Genomic DNA, 22,227 nt, shown 5'->3' on the forward strand with positions numbered 1-22,227 from the left:
ACTAAACGTTTAGTAACAGAAAGAAGAATTCGGAGACCTCGGAGTCCGGTGTTTCCCCTTGAAATCGGCATTTCTTGTGTATATCATCCATTATAATAAAGCCGACACGTGGGCGTCTACACCGCCCGAGCAGATCTTAGGGGCCATATATAGCAAGGCCGTAAATTCCTACTATAAACACAGGCCGCTGTTTCCAGGGAACATTATAACATTGAAGTGTTGAAAGCGCAAAATAAACCTAGTTTTGGAAACTCTACTTCACCTGTGGCAGAGCCTGACGAGCACCATACGGGAATACAGCATAGACGGTGGCGGGACAGAGCCCTTTAAAGGGGTATTCCCAACCGACATCTCTGGCCTATTAACAGGATATTCCATAAATATCGGATTGACGCTCTCGGACCCGCACCAGTATCGAGGACGCACGCTCGGCTGTTTCCGTAACTCCCATTAAAGTGGGGAGCCTCGCACATGCGCAGCCTCCACTCCATCCATTCTCTATCTAGATGCTGCATCCACCTCACCGGTTGGGTTGTGGGGTCTCCGTTCTGGAGATAGGGGTGGGTCCCAGAGCTGTGACCCACATCTATCATACATATCCTGTGATGGAGATTCCCCTTTAACCATTACACCGGTCAAGATTTGTGTAATACGTCACGATTTTTTAAACACTTTCCGCAGTGAGAATATGAGAAATAGCGAAGATCTTGGTATCATATTAAAGCTTTTAATTCTTCGCTTATAATTGATACCAGGCTTAGAGCTCTAGGTGCAATATTTGGGGCGCAGCACTAGTGTGAAGACGGAGAGCAGGATGGGAAGTTTTACTTCCTGGTTCTGTGTCTGTGTAGGGGAGGGAAGGGGGAGAAGCTGCAAGTGAGAGCAGGAAGAAAGATAACAGCCTGTTCAGGCAATTTTACACGGGCCATTTATCGGGCAACCCAGCGATCATTGCCCTGTGTAAACGGGGCAACGATCAGCCGATGAACGAGCAAACGCTCGTTCATCGGCTGATCGTTTATGCAGCCTGATATATTATCGTTGTCGGCAGCTCATCTACCTGTGTAAACGACGACGTGCTGCCGACACGATGGAAATGTATGGGGACGAGCGATCGTAATGATCGCTCGTCCCCATGCATTGCTCTTTGTGAGAGGAGCAAACGAGCGCCAATCAACCACATCTCATTGATCGGAGCTCGTTTACACGGCCCATGTCGGGCCTTGTAAGAGGGCCCCTTACGGTCATCTCTCTCGCTGTATAGCCTACAGTGCCCCAAGGGGGCGGGACAGGAGCTTTTTTTCATGTGATCACCCCTCGTGTCAATAAAAGAAGGTCTGTGCTCCCTGATTCACCCCCTGCACCTGATCAGTCCATTTGTGGACTCCATGAATTGGATGTAGACATAGGCATAAGTGACATGTATGAACTCTGCACATCTTCAATATTTATTTTTAGGAGGTGTTGTGTGTCTCAGGCTCTGCTTAGGTCAGACTTTTAACCGCAACCATTCATTTTTCTATATATTTTTTTCAAATGTTGTACTTTAACGCAAAATTGCATGAAGGCGCCCATGATTGTAAAGTGCTGGGTGGCCTATTCCCAATCTGCCAGGTGTATACATTCATACTGTCAAAAGTCTTAAAAATTGTCTGGCAGCTAAGGGGTTAAATCAAGACATCTGCAAGCGCCCTAATGCCCGTTGCACAAGACCGAGTGCCACTCGGGGCGTATTTCACGGCATCCGTGTGGCACCTGATAGTTTTCACGGACCCATTCACTTTAGCGGGTGAATCGGGTCCGCGAAAAAGGACCAGACTTTTCCGATCCGTGGAAAAATAGGTCATGTCCTATCTTTTCACGGATCACGGACGGGACCCGGCCGGCACACACGGTCGTGGACCTGTCGCCACTTAGGGGATTGATAGGCCCTCTTGGAAATACCTCTTATATTGTAATAAACTGTTGTATAGGGGAGATCAGAGCTATATTGAGCAACACCCGTCAGAGAGGCGTTCCTGTCTGCAGGTCGGATGCAGATTTGTAGACGATCACATGATAATCAAGGTTGATTATTTGTCACGGGATTGTCTTAAAATCTGCACATGAGCAGTAGAGACGACTGTTCTCTAATTTGCCGCTGGCCATAGTCACAAACTTTACCAATGAGCCTGATGAAGAGTTTATTACCCGAAACGTCGCCTGCTACTTCATGTACTCATACACAGCGGCGGTGTTTTGTGTGACTCACTGCAGGGTATCGCCTAGCTTAGAAGCGCTGGCCCGTTCTATTTCCCTGGATAGAGCGGCTGGGCAGGAGGTTACCCACCTGGGACCGTGCCCCCATATGCACCAGTCTAACTGGCGGGAGGTGGGCTGCCTGGCCCTTTATCTGTTCTCTATATTGGGGTTCCGGGACAATAAATGGATTATTACACTAATGTGGTATCACGTTTATGTATTCCCAGGGGGTCAAAGGTCTAAATGCAATTTCATGTAACTGTGATAATATTCACCAGGACTTTTACTATAACAACATGCGATGTTGTGTGATTGTGATAATAATATTCAATTTTGCAATTGGATTTCGGGTTTTTTCCTTCTCAACTCTACAATGCACAAAATCGGATGTAAAATTGTTTGAGAATCATCTTATGCTATTTACTGTTATATCGCAATGCAAAAATCATGCAGGACTGCATTGCGTTACATTACATGCAACAAGGAACTGTGGACCCTTAAAGGGCTTCTCCCCTTTGGACTACTTATTGGAACGGTCCCTTGACAGTAAGCTGATCACATTGTCCCCCTGCTGGGACCCCTAGCGATCAGCTGTAATCTGTGGAGAAACCTGGCAGTAAGTGATCGGTTTCCCTGCAGCGCCTCCACAGGGGAAATTAAGCATTACACAGAGTCCATTCATATCAATGTGATGCCTGTGTAATACAGGACAGGGCCTACAGAGAGAGAGAGGGACGCTCTATGTAACCGCTCTCCACTCTGACCAAGAGATGAGGATCCTGAACAGAGGATCCCCCGATATTAACCCAGAATTCCCTGAAACGTTGTAGGGAAATACATTTTCTAAACTAAACATCCCCTTTAAAGAGGATCTGTCACCTCTCCTGACATGTCTGTTTTAGTAAATACTAGCGTTTGTTCTTAAAGCTCTGCATTGTGTTGTCCCTCTGTTATTCCTCCTGGAAATATATAAATAAATTAACAACTGGGTGTAACTATTTCCCTTGTCAGTGGGCAACGTCAGACTGTGTAGGGACATGCCCTATTAAGAAGGAGAACGCTAACACCCAGATATTAATTTATTCATACATTTACAGGAGGAGTAATGGAGGAATGGCACAGGGCAAAAAATTGGTTATTTAATCAGGAATAAAACGGTTTACTAAAACAGACATATCAGGAGAGGACGGATGGGGAGGTGACACAATAGACACCCAGAAAAGTCATTTTTCATCATTCGGACTGGGATACAGGACAGCATTTCGTGCCTATAAGGTCACAGATCAGCGGGGCAGACACGGGTGCCCTCTCACCTCTGCTCTTTTCAGCATCTCCCATTTATTCAGTATCTTCATGGCAAACACTTTATCGGTATTTTTCAATTTCACCACGGCAACCTGCAGGAAGGAAAAAGACGAGAAGTCAGCGCCTCACGGGGACCAATCACTTCTACTGGAGGGTGCGGATTTTACGCAACTGTAAAGTGGCACCAAAGCTGGTGTCAACTACAACTTCGTGCCAACTAGTGCCAATGGGGCCATAGCCGAGTTACATTTCTTTACAATTCAAGGAATTCCTATGAGTGCAACCAAAGTTCTCTATGTAACAATGTATCAAAATATATATGGTTATCATTCCGCGGTCGTTACAGTTACTGCCGATTATTGTAACTTTTCAAGTCTAAAATGGCAGATAACAGAGAATTATAGCTTACAAAAAAGATGAATTTCTTACTGCAGGTCTCAATACTTGGCTTGAAACCCCCCAAAATGTGGAAGCAGTTACAAGAACCCAATAGCTACGGCCACTTTGTTGTGGCAATCCATGAGGGCGCTTCCTCTGGCACAAATAAAAGTGCAATTCCCCTTTAAGGAGAAATCTCATGACAAATCTCCGCATCACGTATTCATTTTTTGCTACTTTTACTTTAATTTCCAGTTCCGCATCATTTCCGTGGATGTGTATTCCATTGGTTACAACATGGCGGTGACATTATCGGTCACCGCAGTCCTGGTATCGCTGAGAGTATTTTCCATTTATAAAGGTCTCGCTCAGATCTGAAATGTTCCTAGATATTTTTTTTTATAGAAAATGTAATAAGTGAATGTAGACTGACCCCAAATACAAAACGAGACCAGAAAGTGTCTCAGAGAGGCTGCCAGCCACAATGTAAGCTTTGTAGGGCCCGCATCCGGCCTCCTGGCAGCTACATGGTTAATGAGACGCTTTAATCTAGAAGTCATGAGACACATATAACCTCATTATGCGCCTCATTTACTGATTTCCCTATAAGCTCAGATCACCAGACTGAGAAATCTTACCATTATAATTATCTCCTTAAATACTCTGTGCTGCTGGGGACAACGCTCCTTCCAGTATGTTACTCTCAGTCAGTGTCCATTCCCCCTCCCCACATCACGACATTTTCCTTTACATACAGCCCCGTCCTCACTAACATCATCACGAGAGGACAGGTCACTGCCCCTATCAAGATCGGCACACTCCTCTCCTGAAATACTCTGTGCCGCTGGAGGACCCTGCCCCTTCAACTATGTAACTCTCAGTCTGTGACCTCTCGTCTCCATTTCTCTCCTCACATCATGACACATGCAGCCTTGTCCTCCCTATAACTTCTGTCCTGAAATACTTTGTGCTGCTGTGAATGCTGAACTCATCTTTAGTGCCGTAAACCTAACGATCATCATTAACAGCCAAATCATTCATTGGACTTTGGTTACACGTTGCGGTTTTAAGAAAAATGTGTCAAAACCATGAAAAATGCTAAAAAAACAAACCAAAAAAACTGCAACAAAACTGCGGTAAATGTGAATTATTCCCAACAGAAAACAACATCATAGGAAGTGATTAACCCATTACTCGATGGTCCTGCAGAGCGGAGGAGAACACCCCTAGACTAGGACACTTTGCCCCGGCGGTGAAGGAGTTAATTGGACAACTATGGGATAGGTTATTATGGAACATCACATTTGCGCCATTTATTCCTGATCGCAGCTTTTAATACATCCGTTAGTGGGAAGCAGCGTTCAGATGGCGGATGATGAGTGATCTCAGTGACTCCGCTCAGCGCCGACTATGACAGCGACCGCAGAATCATATACCTCCGTATTCTGCAGTGTTTACTAAAGACCCCGCTGTCACATATCTCCTCACATGCACGCAGGTTTATATTAGTGAGGACAGGGGCAGAGTGTGTGAGGACGGGAATGGGGACAAGTGGAGGACACAGACTGAGAGTCACATAGTGAAAGGAGCAGGGTCCCCAGCAGCACAGAGTATTTCAGGAATGGAGTGTGCTGATCTTTTTTGGGGGGGGGGGGGGGGCGGTCCACAGGCAGACTTATAAAGCGAAAACAGCCGGGTCCACCGCAGCACAGAGTATTTCAGGACAACTGTGTTTGGTGGAGGGCTATAGGAGGATACCGACTAAGAGTGACAGTTAAAGACGCAGAGTACCACAGCAGCACATATTATTTCAGGATATGCGCATACAGGACTATAGGAGGATACAGACTGAGTTACAAAGTGGAAGAAGCAGAGTACCACAGCAGCACAGAGTATTTCAGGATAGGAGTATACAGGACTATAGGAGGATACAGAAAGACTCATAAAGTGTAAGTAGCAGCAGCAGAGTATTTCAGGAGAGGAGTGTACTGTGCCTATAGTGGGTTACAGACTGAGCGTTACATAGTGAAAGAGCAGGGTCTCACAGCAGCACAGAATATTTCAGGAGAGGAGTGTACTGGGCCTATAGAAGGTCAGAGACCAAGTTACATAGTGGAAGAAGCAGGGTCTCACAGCAGTGCAGAGTATTTCAGGTGTCAAGTGTTGAGCTTGTGGGGGGCAGTGACCTGTCCTCTCATGGGATGATGTTAGTGAGGACAGGGCTGCATGTGATGATATGCGGGGGGATGGGGGCAGATGAGGGCAGTGATGCCAGGCTCCTGCCATTCTATTGCAGTAAAACCGAGATATTGAATCCTGAATAAGCGGCGTGCCCTCCCCCGACCGTGATAATCAGCGCCGGGAGCTACGCAGTTAAACACAAGTGCAGAAGACGTGACCATGAGAATCTGCGCTAAATACGATCATCAGAACAGTGACTGGATCTGGGGGACATGATCGCTGCCGATTCTAGATCTTATAATGACATGATGGGGTTTCCTCATTCATCACGTCTGGCCCAGAGTAATGTGGGTGATGACCAGCGGTGGGCGCTACATCCAACCGCCCTGCCAGCCTCACCTGACCAGTATATACCCTGAAAGGAACACTCCAGCAAAACTGATACACTGTTATGTCTAGTAGCGGGCCTGAGGGGCGGAGCTTCTAGCTTTGAGGCTCCTTGATTCCATGTGTCAGGCTCCGCCCCCTCGGGCCCTACACGATCACTAACACAGTATCAATATTTCATGGAGCGTTCCTTTAACATTAGAATATCTCCAGCAAATATAAATCTCAAGTCGTCGTCTTTTGACAAGTTAAGAATTCTATTCAGCTTTTCTTATTCACATCGGGAAAGCTGGGAGGAATACCGGTCGTCACCTAACTTTCCGAAAAAAGGACAACACTAACCGTCAGCGGCAATGAATTAAAGGGGTTGTCCAAGATTAGCAAAACGGGTCTCTTTTTTTTCCTAGGAACAGCGCCACTATTGTCTATGGGCTGTGTCTGGTATTGCAGCTCAGCCCCATCACCAGACCAGAGATAGCCCATATACAGGATTGGCACGCGCTGTATAATATCTAACGGGATCTAAAAGAGGAAAGATTTTTTGCTTTAAAGACAATTCCTATAGTTAGTTACTTTAATTTATTGCTGCTCTGCCTCTCCGCCATGCTTTACACTGCAGCTCTGCTTGCTCAGATTGGCTGCTGTGTATAAACACTCACTCAGAACAGAGTTCATCTATGGAGAGTTGATTTCCGTTACAGCAAGGACAGAAAGATTATAAACTACAAGAAACTAAACTAACAGTGGGAAAAACGGGGATTATGCGCATAGCCTGAGGGGAGGAGCCATTCTAAGGGGAGGAGCCTGGAGATTTAATTGGGATTATGGACCGGGTTGTATTCATGAGACAGTTCTGGTTTTCTTTACAAGTGGCTTTATATACACGTTTCTATGACCATCTGATAATACGGAATATCCGATAATCTGGCAACGATCAATGATTCTGGATTATAGAAATACATTTTTTGATGGTATTACATCACAGCGTTTCTCACCTCCCCAAACGCGCCTCTTCCAATCACTTTTAGAATTTCAAAGTCTTCCTTATGTAGCCGCAACTGCTTCACTTTATCGGCAAAAGATTTGGCTGCAAAGAAGAAAAAAAAGAGAGAAAAAAACATAAAAGTTACTGAAAATATAACTAATAATGTAACAGCACGTAGCTACATAAATCAGCAGCACAAATCCCTCTTCTGTGCTGATAGTTTGTTGCAATGTATCAGTGCAGGTAAAATGTATCAGCCTGGAGTCCAGCCAAGCTCACAGAGAATTATGTCTAGACTGGAAACAATTGTAACAAATCCTCAGCTATGTACAAGTTGTAAGCCTCTGGATGGAAACAAGAATGACCCTATTCACTGACAGCAAGAAGAGAGATCTTAAAAATACTAAGGAATTGAAACAAAGTGCAATAGAAAGGTGCTGAACTTTTCATGATTGCAGCTCTGGAATATAATACAGGATGTAACTCAGGATCAGTACAGGATAAGTAATGTAATGTATGTACAAAGTGACTACACCAGCAGAATAGTGAGTGCAGCTCTGGAGTATAATACAGGATATAACTCAGGATCAGTACAGGATAAGTAATGTAATGTATGTACACAGTGAATCCACCAGCAGAATAGTGAGTGCAGCTCTGGAGTATAATACAGGATATAACTCAGGATCAGAACAGGATAAGTAATGTCATGTATGTACACAGTGACTCCACCAGCAGAATAGTGAGTGCAGCTCTGGAGTATAATACAGGCTATAACTCAGGATCAATACAGGATAAGTAATGTAATGTATGTACACAGTGACTCCACCAGCAGAATAGTGAGTGCAGCTCTGGAGTATAATACAGGATGTAACTCAGGGTCAGTACAGGATTAGTAATGTATGTACACAGTGACTCCACCAGCAGAATAGTGAGTGCAGCACTGGAGTATAATACAGGATGTAACTCAGGATCAGTACAGGATAAGTAATGTAATGTATGTACACAGTGACTTCACCAGCAGAATAGTGAGTGCAGCTCTGGAGTATAATACAGGGTGTAACTCAGGGTCAGTACAGGATAAGTAATGTATGTACACAGTGACTCCAGCAGCAGAATAGTGAGTGCAGCTCTGGAGTATAATACAGGATGTAACTCAGGGTCAGTACAGGATTAGTAATGTATGTACACAGTGACTCCACCAGCAGAATAGTGAGTACAGCTCTGGAGTATAATACAGGATGTAACTCAGGATCAGTACAGGATAAGTAATGTAATGTATGCACACAGTGACTCCACCAGCAGAATAGTGAGTGCAGCTCTGGAGTATAATACAGGATGTAACTCAGGATCAGTACAGGATAAGTAATGTATGTAAACAGTGACTCCAGCAGCAGAATTGTGAGTGCAGCTCTGGAGTATAATACAGGATGTAACTCAGGGTCAGTACAGGATTAGTAATGTATGTACACAGTGACTCCACCAGCAGAATAGTGAGTGCAGCTCTGGAGTATAATACAGGATGTAACTCAGGATCAGTACAGGATAAGTAATGTAATGTATGTACACAATGACTCCACCAGCAGAATAGTGAGTGCAGCTCTGGGGTATAATACAGGATGTAACTCAGGATCAATACAGGATAAGTAATGTAATGTATGTACACAGTGACTCCACCAGCAGAATAGTGAGTGCAGCTCTGGAGTATAGTACAGGATGTAACTCAGGGTCAGTACAGGATAAGTAATGTAATGTATGTACACAGTGACTCCACCAGCAGAATAGTGAGTGCAGCTCTGGAGTATAATACAGGATGTAACTCAGGGTCAGTACAGGATTAGTAATGTATGTACACAGTGACTCCACCAGCAGAATAGTGAGTGCAGCTCTGGAGTATAATACAGGATGTAACTCAGGATCAGTACAGGATAAGTAATGTAATGTATGTACACAGTGACTCCACCAGCAGAATAGTGAGTGCAGCTCTGGAGTATAATACAGGGTGTAACTCAGGGTCAGTACAGGATAAGTAATGTATGTACACAGTGACTCCAGCAGCAGAATAGTGAGTGCAGCTCTGGAGTATAATACAGGATGTAACTCAGGGTCAGTACAGGATTAGTAATGTATGTACACAGTGACTCCACCAGCAGAATAGTGAGTACAGCTCTGGAGTATAATACAGGATGTAACTCAGGATCAGTACAGGATAAGTAATGTAATGTATGTACACAGTGACTCCACCAGCAGAACAGTGAGTGCAGCTCTGCAGTATAATACAGGATGTAACTCAGGATCAGTACAGGATAAGTAATGTAATGTATGTACACAGTGACTCCACCAGCAGAATAGTGAGTGCAGCTCTGGAGTATAATACAGGATGTAACTCAGGATCAGTACAGGATAAGTAATGTATGTAAACAGTGACTCCAGCAGCAGAATTGTGAGTGCAGCTCTGGAGTATAATACAGGATGTAACTCAGGGTCAGTACAGGATTAGTAATGTATGTACACAGTGACTCCACCAGCAGAATAGTGAGTGCAGCTCTGGAGTATAATACAGGATGTAACTCAGGATCAGTACAGGATAAGTAATGTAATATATGTACACAGTGACTCCACCAGCAGAATAGTGAGTGCAGCTCTGGAGTATAATACAGGATGTAACTAAGGATCAGTACAGGATAAGTAATGTAATGTATGTATGTACACAATGACTCCACCAGCAGAACAGTGAGTGCAGCTCTGGAGTATAATACAGGATGTAACTCAGGATCAGTACAGGATAAGTAATGTAATATATGTACACAGTGACTCCACCAGCAGAATAGTGAGTGCAGCTCTGGAGTATAATACAGGCTGTAACTCAGGATCAGTACAGGATAAGTAATATAATGTATGTACACAGTGACTCCACCAGCAGAATAGTGAGTGCAGCTCTGGAGTATAATACAGGATGTAACTCAGGATCAGTACAGGATAAGTAATGTAATGTATGTACACAGTGACTCCACCAGCAGAACAGTGAGTGCAGCTCTGGAGTATAATACAGGATGTAACTCAGGATGAGTACAGGATAAGTAATGTAATGTATGTACACAGTGACTCCACCAGCAGAATAGTGAGTGCAGCTCTGGAGTATAATACAGGATGTAACTCAGGATCAGTACCGGATAAGTAATGTATTATGCAGCTTTTTATGTAATTTATATCTATATGTAAAGGGGAACATAATATATGAATGAGGACAGACGCTTCCATAGATTGTTACTACGTGCCATTAAAAAAAAAAAAAAAAAACCTCAAGATCAAATAAGTATAACCCAAGATTATCATTCAAATCTTTTTCCTGTATATTAATATTCATTGGACAGATAAACAGCCGCAGCATTCCTCGCGGACGTGCGCATAAAACGAATGTGTATTACGCTACGATGAGACGCGGGAACCTTCCAGGGAGCGCTATTCCCAGGGGTCGGTAAACACATAAACATTCATTAATGAGCGGACGGTCGAGATATCATCAATATCTATTTCCAGGCCGCGGCGACGCAGGACGGGCATCGTGGGAAACCTAACCGTCCTTTGAGGGGGGAGGGGGCAGGGCAGAGCGTGCCGGGGTGACGTTCGCAGATGCTGCAGAGCATGATGGCCGACTATGAATGGGACTGAGGAGATTCATTCACTTCCAAGACCTGCAATGAATGAAGCGGAGTCCTCCCATTGAGCGGGGGGAGGGGGGGGACATAGACGGCAGACGGTGAATGAAGAGACGTGGCCAGAAAGCCTCATCACCCGCACCAGCCACAGCTGGGACAGCAGCGCTGCCGGGATGAAACCACCTCTGGTATCTCCATGGCAACAGCAGCCATTTTATGGACTCATCACTACTAATGTGAATGGGGCCTGTTGGTTCCTAAGGGGGCAGCGACGTCGCGATCGTTCTCCTTGGAAGTCATTTTGAAAAGCGAAAGTCATTGGGAAGCAGCGGGTGTAAGTTTAGGCAGCCATTGTATGGACGAAAAACGATGAGTGAACGCGGGGCCTATTAGTTTATTAGGAAGCGGTGACGCGGAGACTTATCAGAAATATATAAAAGCCCCTCGTGTACGTGGAAGACGTGAAAACGGGTTATTAAGAACTTCATTATCAATGTTTTTAGTCACCAGCCCGAAGCCTCCTCTGCTCCCATGTCCCCATGACAACCCTTCCTGCCGGCGCTATGACTCTGCGCAGCCTCTAAAGACCTGTTCACGAGAAAAAGCGTCCACATCAATGTCAACACCCCCAAGGGACTCACTAGAGTGTCCGTTATGTGTGGACGGTGACGAAGATGGGGATTTTGACCCACGCAAATTCCCTAGGACAAGGCTGAACAAGACCAAAGTGCACTTAGGCCGGATTTACACGAGCGTGTGCGTTTTGCGCGCGCAAAAGGCACTTAACAGCTCCGTGTGTTAGCCCTGTATGATGCGGGTCTGCGTGATTTTCGCGCAGCCGCCATCATTATGACACTGTTTGTAAACAGAAAAGCACGTGGTATAAAGAGCTGCAAAAATCAAACCCGTCCGGTTTTCTTTCTCCAACAGATTTGCCCGTGTGTCAGTATTTACTGCGGTTCTTGCATTTTATTCACGAAGCAGAAAGCTCAGCGTAAAAAGCGACTGTTCAAGTTCAATCTATTATTTTGTCATTAAAATAAATGAATTCATTAAAGTGGTTCCACAAGAATCTAAAGGGTTATATAGCGCCAGCATGAGGAGCATTGTTATTCAGTCTATTGTTCCCTGTTATCAGCCAGTTATGGATGGAGAGTGCTTGAGTGAGATTAAAGGGGTAGTCCACTGTTAACAGGATCACTGGTAAAGAATTGTGGGATCTCCCAGATCAGATGAATATACGGAGGGTATTACATTACGCCTGGACGCTGGCGCAAAGCGATCAAACAAAGGAATCAGAGAAGTAAAAACAGTGAAAGTGGGGTGCACCATATTAATAAACCATGGTTACGACAACTATAGAAAACGTTGCAAAAAATATCCGTTGCTCCTCTTATAACGCTGCTGCACTATTATAACTTGAGCAAGAGTTGTACTTTAAAGGGTATTTGTCGCCTCTCGTGAACGGTCTGTGTAGTAAATAATTGTATTCCCTGTGAAACAACAATTCTGGAGCATGTTTTCTTAGTAATCTGCGTTATGCCTTTCCTCTGTTATTCCTCCTGGAAATGTATGAACCAATTGTCAACTGGGTGTTACCACTCTCCTTGTCAATGGGTCGTGTCCCTGTACACTCTGAACTGTCCAATCATCGCTGAATCAACTGTCCAATCGTTACTGAAACAAAATATGGACAAGGGGAATGGTAACGTTCAGTTGTCAGTTTAGTTATACATTTCCAGGAGGAATAACAGAGGAACAGCACAATGCAGAGTTCTAAGAAAAGATGCTCCAGGATTTTTATATTTTATAAAATACAAGCATTTACTAAAACAGAATACTTAAAGGGATTCAACATAATTAATATTTATCACCGATCCACAGGATCGGTGATAAATATCTGATCGGTGGGGGTCCGACCGCGGGGACCTCCACTGATCACGAAAACGGCTTACCTTGCCTTTCCTGTGAGCCCCATAGAAATGAATGGAGCGGTGGTCGAGCATGCTCAGTACTGCTGCATTCCTATGAGGCTCCCAGGAACGGCACGGTAAGCCATTCTTGTGATCGGTGGAGGTCCCTGCGGTCGGACCCCCACCGATCATATATTTATCACCGATCCTGTAGATAGGTGATAAATATTGATTATGGGAAAACCCCTTTAACCTTATAATTTACCACACAGCCATTGAAACACTGGTAATGCAACGTTAAAATTGGCCGGACAGGGGCGCGAGGCGACGCCGGAGGCAGACGTTTACTTGCACCTCTGCACTTTCAATAAACAGTCGCCTGTAGGGTGATACAGGCCCGAGGACAGGCCATATTGTAAGGCCAAGGTGCAGACAGCTGGTCACAGAGGCGATGCATTGTACGTAGGTCTGCTAGTAACGGAGCGTGACTGTGTAACGATGGGGACGTCATCACTGACAGCAGAGCACGACGAGAGTCCCTTCCCATAAGAGAAATACTGAAGAAAAAGGAAACGTACGGGAAGTTAACCATTGTCCACTCCATACAGACCCAAAGCCTGAGCAGAGGACTCAACAACCATCTCCAAGACACGTGCCACGTTTCACTGCCCTTGGGTACAAACAAGAGAAAATAATAGAGTTCCACAAATTTGTACGTATTTGCTTTGTTTGGCCTGTAGGTGGAGCTGTAGAAAAAGAAATAGTGGGGTCTGACACCAGTCCTAAGCTGCCCAGAGTCAGGCCCCACTACAACCCCACATATTCCGGCTCTACTCTGCTCCACAGCTACGGACTCCATGAGCCACAGAGGAAATACTCTGAGTCATGACCATTTCAGAAGAGGGAAAATTTCCAATGACGACTCTCTGGTGACTCATGACGACATCGCTCGTAGTCCTGCCGGCCGAGAAGAAACAGCCTGGGATATAGCACAGAGATCACATTTCATAAAAATCCATATGATGAGGATTATACCATATTGTCAAGATTTGGCCCTCGGAGCTATAAATAAAAAAACTTAAAAGTGAATCTCCACCGCTTATCATCGTCCTCAATTATGTGCTGATTAATTCCATAATATATCTTTATAGCGGTCTGTGCTCCATTTTTATGATACAGAGCTCCAAATCCCCTGCATAGACATAGATTTACATGATATAATTCTCTCTGCCTGCAGTCACCACTAGGGGGAGCTCAGGAGTTTACTGCATACTGTGTTATTATTGAGTTCAATGTATAATGCAGTAAGCTCCCCCTAGTGGGGGATGCAGGTAGGACGAATTTTATCATGTAAAAAAATGTTTATAGATAGAATTTGTAGTTCTATATTAGAAAAACAGCTCCGACTGCTAGAACATTATATTAAGAAATTAATCAGCACAGGATGTTGAACCTATTTAGATTTTTTTTAAAAACATAACGGTGATCATGGGTGGACATTCCCTTTAAGTGTTAGAAGTAGAGCAGACATTTCAATTCTTTCCCTCCAGATGTCTCGGCTCTGCCGGGTGGGAAGACGACCTTGTTGACAATCGTTTCCAATGTTTCAATTATTCAGAACGTCGGCCGCTGCCTAAAATTAAAGGGTTTGTGCGAGCGCCAGAGACCGTATCCAATGATATTACCCTGGCTCGTAACATGATGCACCAGCACAGACACACGTTGCCTTCCTACAAGTCTTGTAAGGTTCACGCCAGGTCCACAAGGGGCATCGAACAGTAGCCAAACCTCACCTGAGCTATAGAGAGCCATATATTACCGGCGTGATCTATTGTCCCTGCCCCCGCATGTTCTATTACTAGTTAGTTACTTTTTTTCCCCATTGATTCTTATACATAAACCTCCTTGTGTATAGACAGGGACAATCAATCAGGCACCGCCCTCAATAGGACGGACAGGACGAACGATGACCATCACCCAGTATATTAGTGTGACATACAGGCCCAGGGGACGATGTCCTGTGACAGCTGAAAAAGCAACCAAATATGACCTCTGTCCCTTTAAGGGCAATCTGTTCACTAAATGAAGTACAATAGCGTTGCCATATAGTAAGAAAGATTTCCAATCCTATATAAATAAAACGTAACCTCGGTATAATGAAAATATTTGCAACTTTTTAATATTTTGTCTCTCAAAACTTTACCACTTTGAAGATGTCTGCTTGCTGTCAGTGCATGGAACCATTCTTGTTTACACCCTTCCTGTGTTAGCAGGACAGACTGTGAGCAATCCCCCCCCCCCCTGTCCTGGACTACAGTGTGATAGCTCTTACCCCTGTTGATATAGTGTAATAAATATTTTGGCTACCTTAGGCCACCACTAGGAGGAGCTGAAGAGCTTGCTACATACTGCATTATGGAGTTTATGGGAGTCATATAAAGTAAGCTCCCCCTAGTGGTGACTGCAGGCAGACATTTTCTAATTTAATTATTTAACTTTTCGCAGGGGATTTTGAGACATGATTTTGGAATCGGAGGGGGGGGGGGGGGGTCCCAGTTTATGGGCATCAGTCAGACTCTGTTATTAGATATATTTAAAGGGGAACAATATTCGGTGACAACAGCTGCGATATACTCCATGTAACCTCACACCTCTGCCCTGCGGCACGGTCTGCGCTGTGTGCTCTGTAAGCGGGACTATTAATCTACACCAATTGCAGCTCATTAAAAAGGTGATAACACCGAGGCTTCTCTCGGAGATACCCGATACCAGTCATTCTTGGCATTACTGACATAGCAGTACCATTCAGTTCAGGTGACGATTGTCCAGTATGGCCATGTTCCCATGGGTGTCATAAAACTCGGGTATTGATTCCATAAAAACATGGTCAGTAGAGTTAGATCAAATTATTAAATTATATAGATACGTCCATTTTTGCAATCAATGCATCTAAAGTAAACAAATAAAGCAACTTTGCAAAAAGTCTTACCCGTTTTGTGTATACAGCTCCCATGCCGACTACAATCAACCCTGTGCAGTCCAATAGTGCAATTAATCTCCCTTCTATCTGTCCCCTATTTCTTGCCAACTTATTTAATGTACAGAAGTTTAGCAAGACGTAGAGGATATAAAAAAGGGGGTATGACTGCAGGATCAGACTACAAAGGTGTTGTTTGTAGTCTGTAACCATGGAGACACAGAGGTCAGCATAGGAGCTGTAAATACAAATTGGCAGATTTTTTAAATCAAGATTAGTTGCAAAGCTGCTTCATTTTTATTTCAGATGCTTTTGAGCAATATAAATAAACCTCATAAAGTCTCATTAAAGAGCTCCTAGCCCCTTTTTTCAGCTGAACAGTGGGGGTCCGGCACTACTGATCAAACATTGATGGCCTGTCCCCTTTAATTCCAGTGAGATTATTATATACAGAGCACAGAGGCTATGGATCCTGAAGGAGCGCCAAGAAACATTGTAACTGCTGGAGAACATGTAATTGGCCACTTCCCTCTGCACTGGATACAATGTTGTGTTACAATATACAGAGAACGGCGTTGCTGGAAGTGTCGGCTCAGACAACCTCGGATCACCTATGGGCTGCTTATATTTTCTTTCCCATCGTCTACATACATGTGATATTACACGCTGCACTATTTACTGTAGTCTAAGCAAACAACCGATTCCTGGGTGTAGGGAGTTTACTAAAATAAATACCACTGCACCATCCAGAGAAAACCCTATAAACACAATATACAATACACAGAAATATGATCTGATACAGACTACAGCCAACCGGATAGACCTATACTAAGCACGCATCTCCCAGAATCCCCTGCTAAGATAAGTCATGTAAGTACACAGTGAATCCACCAGCAGAATAGTGAGTGCAGCTCTGGAGTATAATACAGGATGTAACTCAGGATCAGTACAAGATAAGTAATGTAATGTATGTACACAGTGACTCCTCCAGCAGAATAGTGAGTGCAGCTCTGGAGTATAATACAGGATGTAACTCAGGATCAGTACAGGATAAGTAATGTAATGTATGTACACAGTGACTCCACCAGCAGAATAGTGAGTGCAGCTCTGGAGTATAATACAGGATGTAACTCAGGATCAGTACAGGATAAGTAATGTAATGTATGTACACAGTGACTCCACCAGCAGAATAGTGAGTGCAGCTCTGGAGTATAATACAGGATGTAACTCAGGATCAGTACAGGATAAGTAATGTAATGTATGTACACAGTGACTCCTCCAGCAGAATAGTGAGTGCAGCCTGGAGTATAATACAGGATGTAACTCAGGATCAGTACAGGATAAATAATGTAATGTATGTACACAGTGACTCCACCAGCAGAATAGTGAGTACAGCTCTGGAGTATAATACAGGATGTAACTCACGATCTGTACAGGATAAGTAATGTAATGTATGTACACAGTGACTCCTCCAGCAGAATAGTGAGCACAGCTCTGGAGTATAATACAGGCTGTAACTCAGGATCAGTACAGGATAAGTAATGTAATGTATGTACACGGTGACTCCACCAGCAAAATAGTGAGTGCAGCTCTGGAGTATAATACAGGATATAACTCACGATCTGTACAGGATAAGTAATGTAATGTATGTACACAGTGACTCCACCAGCAGAATAGTGAGTGCAGCTCTGGAGTATAATACAGGATATAACTCAGGATCAGTACAGGATAAGTAATGTAATGTATGTACCGGTGACTCCACCAGCAGAATAGTGAGTGCAGCTCTGGAGTATAATACAGGATGTAACTCAGAATTAGTACAGGATAAGTAATGTAATGTATGTACACAGTGACTCCACCAGCAGAATAGTGAGTGCAGCTCTGGAGTATAATACAGGCTGTAACTCAGGATCAGTACAGGATAAGTAATATAATGTATGTACACAGTGACTCCACCAGCAGAATAGTGAGTGGAGCTCTGGAGTATAATACAGGATGTAACTCAGAATCAGTACAGGATAAGTAATGTAATGTATGTGCACAGTGACTCCACCAGCAGAATAGTGAGTGGAGCTCTGGAGTATAATACAGGATGTAACTCAGGATCAGTACAGGATAAGTAATATAATGTATGTACACAGTGACTCCACCAGCAGAATAGTGAGTGCAGCTCTGGAGTATAATACAGGATGTAACTCAGGATCAGTACAGGATAAGTAATATAATGTATGTACACAGTGACTCCACCAGCAGAATAGTGAGTGCAGCTCTGGAGTATAACACAGGATGTAACTCAGGATCAGTACAGGATAAGTAATGTAATGTATGTACACAGTGACTCCACCAGCAGAATAGTGAGTGCAGCTCTGGAGTATAATATAGGATGTAACTCAGGATCAGTACAGGATAAGTAATGTAATGTATGTGCACAGTTACTCCACCAGCAGAATAGTGAGTGCAGCTCTGGAGTATAATACAGGATAAGTAATGTAATGTATGTACCGGTGACTCCACGGTTTATGATGATTATTTATAAACTGTGATGGACCTGCTGTATTACATCTCGTGTTTCTATCTATCTATCTATCTATCTATCTATCTATCTATCTATCTATCTATCTATCTCTCATATCTATCTATCTCATATCTATCTATCTATCTATCTCTCATATCTATCTATCTCATATCTATCTATCTATCTATCTATCTATCTATCTATCTATCTATCTATCTCTCTCATATCTATCTATCTCTCTCATATCTATCTATCTCTCTCATATCTATCTATCTATCTATCTATCTATCTATCTATCTATCTATCTATCTATCTATCTATCTATCTATCTATCTATCTATGTATCTATCTCATATCTATCTATCTATCTCATATCTATCTATCTATCTATCTATCTATCTATCTATCTATCTATCTATCTATCTATCTATCTATCTATCTATCTATCTATCTATCTATCTATCTATCCATCCATCTATCTCATATCTATCTATCTATCTATCTATCTATCTATCTATCTATCTATCTCATATCTATCTATCTATCTATCTATCTATCTATCTATCTATCTATCTATCTATCTATCTATCTATCTATCTATCTATCTATCTATCTATCTATCTCATATCTATCTATCTATCTATCTCTCTCATATCTATCTCATATCTCTCTCATATCGGTCTCTATCTAGAAACATTTGGCAGTGCCGCCATGGTGCATGTTATGGCATTATTATTTCTCGGTTATTATATTATTAAACCCTCTTTGGACTGAACACAGCGGTTTGTTCCTTCGCACCTGAAACAGATGTCACATACGCTGCAGAGTCTTATATTATCTGGATGAGGAGCGGCGGCCATTGTGGTGACAGACAAAGGAAAACAGCAGGTGAAACAAGGTTTGGGGATTTTAACAAAGACTGAGACCTGTGTAAGACAGAACACTATAGAGAGAGGAGCTGCATTATATGGGCCCCAGTGTGGCCACGGGTCATCTGTCTTACAATCCATCAACGACACCAATACAGTCCACAGCAGGGGAGAGGGGGTCCTGCTGGGGCACAGGTGGCGTGACTGCATAAAGGCACACAGGACATGGAAAGGGTATAGTGGTTGTCCTGGAAAGGGTCAGGAGCTTTCTAATAGGCTTCAATTAGTCACAATTTTCAATATATATGCGTGCTGTCAGTGAATGGAATCATCTGAAGACTACGTCCTGAAACGAAGAACTTAAAAAGGCTTTATTCGTCTGACAGCTGAGCGTTTGCTCCAATCGTATCCAGTTTGGACAATCCTCTGTGAGCTAAACAACCTGTACTCTAGTCTAGAGTGATATATTTTATCTGCACTGATACATTGTAACAAACTTTGAGGGCAGAAGAGTGATCTTTTGATTCACTGTAATATTTTACTTCATTTTTTATATATTTCTGTGTATTGTATATTGTGTTTATAGGGTTTTCTTCTCCAGTCACATCCAAAGCCTGAATTCACAATTCTGTTTGATCTCCGTCATCCGGTGCATTGTGGGAACTCAGAGGAGTTACAGAGTTGTGCTGTTACCTCATAGGTCTGTCAGTGTGGCGGAGCTAAACCTATGTCTGTTTCTAAGGGCAACCAGCTGATTTTTAAACGCAGCTCTGGATGTGAATAGAGAAAATGAAGTAAAATTGGTAAAAAAAAAAAAACAATTCCCCTTCATTTCAACCTGCTCGTACTGTGATTCGCCGACACACTTGTAGCCACGGTTCAGGCTGTTACAACCTTCTCCCATTCAAATGAATAGACTGTAACACTGTGAATCGCTGCTACAAGTGTGTCGGCGAGTCACAGCGCGAGCAGGCTGAAATGAAGGGGAATCAGCGCTCGTCCGACCGCCACGGCTGCTTCAAAACAGCTGATCGGCGGAAGTGCCGGCAGTCGGATCCTGACCGATCAGATATCCTGAGGATAGGCCATCAATTTCTTAGGACTGGAAAACCCCTTTAATCCTGAAGTTCTGACAGTCCGGCATCGATTTCCAGCACTGAACTGTTAAATAATCTGGAATCTGTTCACATTAGCATCACGGCTTCCATTTATTACACGGTCACGACAGTCGTGCCGGATCGGTTTTTAAGACGGATCCCGACTAATCCTGACGGACCCGATTGATTTATAATGGGTTCCATTAGGTATTTATGACGGCGCTATTCTTGACATAAAAAAAGGGGAATTCCCAATGGAAACTGCATAACGTAAATGTGAACAGAGCCTTACAAGACCAAAAGAAGTGATAAGAACCCCCTATAATAGCCTTATAATTGTGTGTGACGCCAGTTCTATGTATTACGGCTGCAAATCCCGGCCCGACGTCCCGATGATGCTGCGAGTTTTGGTCATCGGACATGCAGTCGGGCCGGTATTTGCGCCTGTATTACGCTTGTGTGAAATTAGCCTTACGCTTTGACTCTGGGGCCTCACCCTGGAGCTTCTCTGCAGTTATAACCTAATTCTAGATTTGTTTCTTTGTATTTTTTTTACGAGCGTCCAATAATCCAGAATATAATCCAGCACCTGACCGATCTCCTTCATGCCGGATTAAAGGAATTTGACTGCGTTTGGTGCTTAATGACCTGTAAATCTCAGCTTTAATGACAGCGGTTTAGGAGTGGATGCAATAACTTCAGGTTAATGAGTCGTTAGTCGTGCCCTTTAAAGGGGAAATTACGACTGAAATATTTATGGGATACACCCTGGATGTTTCATAGACGCGCGGACCCGCGACTCTACCCATACACAAGGTTCAGCCGACCTCTGTCCTGCCTGGTGAGGAGGCCCCAGCCGCCTCACCCAGGCCGAGAATGAATGGAGACGTGACCGCGCACGTGCAGGAGTTAAAGTGGTTTTACACTGGGCGATTATCTGGCGGACAAGTGTTCATATAACGCTCGTTGCCGATAATTGTCCTGTGTGAACAGGGAAACGATCAAAAGATGAACGAGCAAACGCTGGATCATCCTCTGGTCGTATCGTTTTAAAAAAGTAAAATATTATACACCGGCCAATAAGCGGCTGGTGCAGCGAGCACCGATCAACGAGACGTCGTTGATCGGGGCTCGCTTGCTCCTGTCACACGGAGATATGGATGGGGACGAGCGGTCGTTACTCCGAGGGGATGCGCTGCCGACAACGATAATATTTCACTTAAAACGATACGACCAGGAGATGATCGAGTTTTTGCTGTAAAGTACAATCCCAAGCCAAACAGATTTTCTTCCCATTAATAGATCCCGCCTCTTGCGCCACAATCCAGGATTGGTTTTATGTGTAGGGGGAGGGGACTGCCCAGTACCCTTAGAGATCATCACTAGTGTCTATGGCACGTTTAGGGGTTAAAGCGGGCAACTGTTCGCCCCCCTGCCGGCCAGAGGTCATCGGTTAAAGGACCCAAAGACCGACAGCTGCTCCTATAGCAAAATGGACAGATAACGCCTCTGGATGCCTCAAACCAGCAGGAAATATAAACCAGTAGAGGGGGAGGGGGGCACATACTATTAGGAGGGGAGCAAAAAAAAAAACCCACAGCCATCAGTATTCCACATAAGTGCTGATCATATCCGAGGCCTGGGAACCGAGCCGCGGAGTATGTGAGGTATGTCTGCCGAGCCGCCTCCTCCCTCCAACCACAAGGTCAATGACATCGGACAA

At 43.9% G+C, this 22,227-nt stretch overlaps 1 protein-coding gene across 9 annotated transcripts in view; it reads right to left on the reverse strand.

Annotated features, from left to right (window-relative positions):
* The window catches only part of CDC42BPA (CDC42 binding protein kinase alpha), a 177,600-nt gene that overhangs the window by 118,381 nt on the left and 36,992 nt on the right, over positions 1–22,227 (reverse strand). For all 9 annotated transcript variants that reach the window (XR_012883290.1, XM_075863426.1, XM_075863428.1 and 6 more), the window contains exons 2-3: positions 7,488–7,579; positions 3,555–3,638 (exon numbers count right to left, since the gene is read on the reverse strand). Coding sequence is in view for 8 of the 9 variants with exons in the window: in XM_075863426.1 (XP_075719541.1) it covers positions 3,555–3,638; positions 7,488–7,579 (176 nt within the window). In the remaining variant the exon portion in view is untranslated. The remainder of the gene's footprint in view (positions 1–3,554; positions 3,639–7,487; positions 7,580–22,227) is intronic.

The sequence above is a fragment of the Rhinoderma darwinii genome, chromosome 4, assembly GCF_050947455.1.
Source record: "Rhinoderma darwinii isolate aRhiDar2 chromosome 4, aRhiDar2.hap1, whole genome shotgun sequence".
In the NCBI taxonomy this organism is placed as follows: domain Eukaryota; kingdom Metazoa; phylum Chordata; class Amphibia; order Anura; family Rhinodermatidae; genus Rhinoderma; species Rhinoderma darwinii.